This window comes from Austrofundulus limnaeus, unplaced genomic scaffold, assembly GCF_001266775.1.
Source record: "Austrofundulus limnaeus strain Quisiro unplaced genomic scaffold, Austrofundulus_limnaeus-1.0 Scaffold487, whole genome shotgun sequence".
NCBI classification, from domain to species: Eukaryota; Metazoa; Chordata; class Actinopteri; order Cyprinodontiformes; family Rivulidae; genus Austrofundulus; species Austrofundulus limnaeus.
Window position 1 is genome coordinate 357,908 of NW_013952889.1, and position 5,572 is coordinate 363,479.

The 5,572-nt window shown below is 38.0% G+C and overlaps 1 protein-coding gene across 1 annotated transcript in view; it reads left to right on the plus strand.

The window, feature by feature from the left end:
• Positions 1-5,468, plus strand: part of LOC106530036 (band 4.1-like protein 1) — a gene marked incomplete at its 3' end in the record, with an annotated part of 169,718 nt that extends 164,250 nt beyond the window's left edge. The window contains 1 exon segment of the mRNA XM_014025593.1: positions 5,405-5,468. Coding sequence (XP_013881047.1) covers positions 5,405-5,468 — 64 coding nt within the window.
• Positions 5,469-5,572: the final 104 nt, after the last annotated feature.

Below are 5,572 nucleotides of genomic sequence, written 5' to 3' on the forward strand. Positions count from 1 at the left end.
TCCAACTCTCATTAAAACTCTAGCAGCAGCATTTTGGATTAACTGAAGACTTCTTAAAGAGTTTTTTGGATGCCCAGCTTGTTTGTTTTATCCAAATTCAATGATAACTTAAGTTGAAAGCAAGTTTGTATAAGTTCTGTTTATGTCACCTCCAAGTTCAATACAAGTTCAATRTTTTCACCAGAACAAAAAGTGTGGTGTCACTAGCAAACAAAAATAAATTTTAAAGGTTTTGACACATTGACCAAATTATTCTCACACAAAATAAACATTTTGTGGTCCAAGCACAGAACCTTGATTACTCCAAGCTAATATTTCTTAATTCATTTCTTACATTATTTTTCTGCACAAAATGTTTCCTATTACTCAGATAACTAGACACCCACTGTAGTGGTTATACTCTAACGCCATATTCAACTTTTCAATAAGAATGTTGTGGTCAGTTGTTTCAAAAGCCTTCTTTAAATCAACAAAAACACTAACAGTAACAGTTTTATTTGGCAGCAGTTATCCTTTCAATAAATTCCATGAGAGCCATTGACGTTGAATTATTTGTTCTAAACTCACACTGACTACTACCTAAAGTGTTCTGTTTTTCAATAAAATATCTTACCTGCTTACAAATAATTTCTCTAAAATGTTTGAAAACTGTGGCAACAAGTTTATCTATTTACTTAAGTATGATAATGAAGTACTTGTACTTTGTTACTTTACAACTCTGTGATACGATCTATGATGTGTTTTATACACGGATGCTGAAAAGCATAACAGGTAAAACAAATAAGGTCAGTATGCATCATCACACCATTAGTCACACACCAAGCAGACTCATATTAAAGAGTTTCAACATTTTGTGGAACTCTAAGCTTTTGATCAGGGGAAAAAGCTTTTTTTCCCCGTGTGTCCTGGCGATATGACATCCATATTCTGCTGGAATGGATGCTATAATAGCATCGTTAAGAGTTAATTAAGGTATTAACTGTGTTATTAATGAGAACGATGAAAGCAGATGGGACTCCCATTCATCTCCAGGAGTAAAGAAAGGAGTACAGGATAGCTGTCCTGCAGGTGCCTTATTAAAATTTAATCATGGCTTGGCTCTTTAGCTATTCTGCTAATGGTGTGGATGTGCTCAGGAAATGATAGATGGGTCCTTTGAAGTGTCACATCACTGTTGAGTCATACTTTTAAAGAGGGAGTCTCAGTGACTAAATTGAAGATAATATCCCTTAAGTAAAGCTCTCCAGCAGAAGCACTGAACAACCAGCAGATGGAGACAAATCATGTGTGTCTGCTGCTCTGATGTGTGAGGGTTGGTGCAGGATTGAAGCCAGAATGCAGACACATAAAATAACAGGTGGATAAACTGAAGAAGGAAAAAAACACTCAGGCAGTAAAATCTTCATCGATACACAAAGGAACCAGGAAAAAGAAGTACAATGAATCTGCTGATATTTAGGTGAAAGGAGACTAAAAGACTGATGAGGGATGAGATCAGGCTGCTGAATCAATTAAGAGTAGCAACAGGTGTGAGTGGTGATTGACTTGGAAAAATACAGAGAAGCTGACTGAGGGAGAGATGATGAATAATAAACAGAAGAATCCTCAAGAACAAAAACTTAAAATAGGAACTTAGCAAAACGAACCATAATCATAAAAACAACAAAAACATAAGGATCCTGACTGTTTACATTTCATTTCACTGACATGTAAATCATTCTGCTGCTGACAGAGAGCTGAAGAGTTTCTGTTGCTTTTAGAAACCATGAACAGCAAAATTCCATAAACACATTTTGGCAAAAAAAATCTACTTGAAACAATGCTAATTTTTAGGGAAGTCATTAGATGTGTTTAAGAAGATTCAAAATGAAAACTGTTGCAGACTTGTTAAATGTTCTATCTATTATTTTTAATTGCATTAATTCACTGACTAATTATTTTTTTTCATTCTAAACATCTTATTTTCCTTCAAAAATCATAATCCACTTGATTTTCTGTCCGTCCATTTTCTTCTGCTTATCCGAGATCGGGTCGCGGGGGCAGCAGCCTAAGCAGAGAGACCCAGACTTCCCTCTCCTGGCGTTCCCAGGCCAGCCGAGAAACATAGTCCCTCCAATGTGTCCTGGGTCTTCCCCTGGRTCTCCTCCCAGTGGGACATGCCCGGAACACCTCACCAGGGAGGCGTCCAGGAGGCATCCTAACCAGATGARCCACCTCWACTGGCTCCTCTCGACGTGGAGGAGCAGCGGCTCTACTCTGAGTCCCTCCCAGATGACTGAGCTTCTCACCCTATCTCTAAGGGAGAGCCCAGACACCCTGCGGAGGAAACTCATTTCAGCCACTTGTAGCCACGATCTCGTTCTTTCAGTCACTACCCAAAGCTCGTGACCATAGATGAGGGTAGGAACGTAGACCCACTGGTAAATCGAGAGCTTTTCCTTCGGCTCAGCTCCTGCTTCACCACGGCAGACCGGTACAACACCCGCATCACTGCAGATGCAGCATCAATCTGCCTGTCGATCTCTCTCATTTCTTAAACAACCATGTGGAAAGATGCATCCTGTGGTCGTGGAAAAGTAGGGATGTCCCGATACAACTTTTTCACTTCCGATATTACAACTTTGAGAATTGTCCGATACTGATATACTGACCGATACCGATATTGACTGATAACGATATTGACCCATTACCATAACAAGTCACACTTTTACCTATTTTGTAGTGTAAAATCTTAGAAAAGTCTTGATCAGGTCAAACAGTGAAAAAGAGTAGGTATGAGAAAAACTGACCCATTTATTTTTAACCAATGGATCACATACATTTTAAACTGAAGAACATTATACAATTTAATAAAATAAATTATAATACCCTGAAAAATAAAACATAATCAAAACAGAATGTTATTTTAAAGTATAAAATAACAATTCAAAATCACTTTGGTTATTGTTTTACTACCTGTCAGCCTGGTGCTGCTTTATGGTGGAAAAAACTGAAGGTGGGGACAAAACAAAAVCCCACATTRTTGTCTGTTCAAAGTTAAGAGTCCACAGCTCCARTTTTACTGACTGTAACYAAAACAACRTGATCATTGCACTTAATTTTCACTCAAACAAGTGTGTAAACAGATTAAACATCACTCTAATAACAAGATCAAAAACATAAATAGTAAGAATTTGTCAGTTATTTACAGTAAATTGATAGCTACCTTTCTTACTGCTGCATTTTCTGAGCATCGTGTGGAGATCAGCCTCTGGGTCCTGCAGGGAGCAGTTTTTTATCACTGCTCTCGTCATGTTGTGCTCATATTCCAAAACAAAAGCTGCGCTCTCCTTTCTTCTGTTTATCAATCCCAGAGCTAATCCATGGGATGTCAAAACTGTAAGCGTGCTGTTCTCGCTTCTGCCAGCTTAGAACCACCGACCGGACCAAAGAGGAAGTTCCGAAATAGCACGGCTGTGTGCGGTCATTGGACCGAGGCTGAACGAACCGAGCCAAACCGCAAAGCTGCTGCCAGGGTGGAGAGTAGTTGTCGCTCTGGATTAAAACATTCACGGTTCTGTTCCCCCTCAGAAAATTTGTGCGTGACAACTTTGCACTTAGCTGCAAATCTGTTTTAGATGAAAATAAAAAGTACTGCCAACATTCTTGCTAACTTGTTAGCGCAGCATGTTGTTGCGATAACATGAGCTCTGCATGCCGGATCCAAGCGCTGCTGGATAGAAACGCTGGAGTGGAGTCAGTGAACTGCTGGAACGGACTGCTAATATCGGAGCACTTATATCAGATATTTTTTATGCAGGCCGATAAAATCCGATACTCGTTTTTTGGCTGATATCGGACCGATATCCGATATCAATATCGGATCGGGACACCCCTATGGAAAAGATGTCAGTCTGATTGAGAAGAGTCAGATCATTGGCATCAAGCAGAGAAAACATATAAGGATATTACAGAAACTCCTAACATTGGGTTGAGAACTGTCCAACACATTATTAAAAACTGGGAGGATAGTGAGGACCCATCATCCTCAAGGATGTTCCCATCAGGCAGTGCTATGATGTGGGGCTGCTGCAGTTGGTCAGTTATCCAAACAATGCCACAGTGAAATGTGTCGTAATCAGCGCTAAAGGTGGACCAACTAAATTTGAGAGTGTGACCTTTTTTTTTATTTTATTTTTTTTATTTTTGGCCAGGCAGTGTATTTGCAATATATTGTGCAGCCCTACTTTGGACACACGTGGTGGTGCAAGCTCTGAGAAATAAATTTGAAGCTGAGTTTTAACTTAATCTGTTTAATTTGACATTAATATTAATTAATTAATATTAATATTAATTAACATTAATATTCTGTGGTATTTTAATACAAAGTTAAAGGAATGAGATGGATGCAGTAAGAAGAACATTGAGTAACTGTATGAAGCACGCTGATTTCTGATCAAACTCTGCAACAATTTGCCATATACTGTAAAAACAAGTAGAAAAATACGACATTAGAGTCTGAATCTTCTCAAAAAATTAAAATGTGAGTAAAAATTTCCAGGCTAATAATCCAACACATTCGGGTCATGCTCAGTATATCTGTGAAAATACGTCTTGTCTGATAAAAGATTGTAAGACTTGGTGAGATGGACAAGTTTTGCAACAAAGTGCCAGTTTCTCAGAAACAATAACARATTTGATAAGATTCACTTTAAACCAGATCAGGACCAGATTAGTTTCAGAGGATGTGTTACTATGGAAACATGTGTGCCTCCTCTTTTGTGCAACTGAATTTAGCATTAATGCATGTTTACTCCGAAATCTCAGCTTAATCCCTTATCCTATTTTCCTGCAGTAGGCCCCCAGAATGACTAAACAGTGAAGTTATTGGTGTAGAAGAATTTTTGTGTGTATGTGTGTGTATGTTTAAGATCTTTGTTTATTTTTGGTAACTATTGTACTCGTTCTCTTTTCTTTCACATTTAGTAGCAAATTCACTTTTATATTTCCAATTTCCAACTTAACTTCTTATCAGATTTATACATAGATGTGAATACAACAGCAAGCATAATGTAGGTCAGTATACATAGTTTCTTCAGTATCAACCTGCATTTCAGAATTACATTCAATATATCTGCAAGCTGTCAAAGTTCAGGGTAATCTTTTTATGTTTGGTTTCACATTGTAATGAAAAATCATTACCATAAAAACAGTTTGTATTGGATATTAAATGAATCATTGTTTCAAAAACATGAGTGGTAAAATCTGTTTAGAATTTGATAATCCAGACACCTTAACATTTTTTCCTCAGGTTTTGTTAGAAAACAAGTTTGAATATAATTTCTTTGTCCTTTGTGTTTGTTAGTTTACCTTTCAGCTGACACTCATGAAAGAGCTTTAACTAAACCATTTCTCTCTCCTTCAGAGCCCCAGAGCTGTCAGCTCCCAGGAAGCTCCTGTTGCCCTCAAAGAAAATGGCTCCCCTGTAAGTGTCTTTGTAATGGACAAACACCAGACAGTAGTGTGTGTGTGTGTGTGTGTGTGTGTGTGTGTGTGTGTGTGTGTGTGTGTGTGTGTGTGTGTGTGTGTGTGT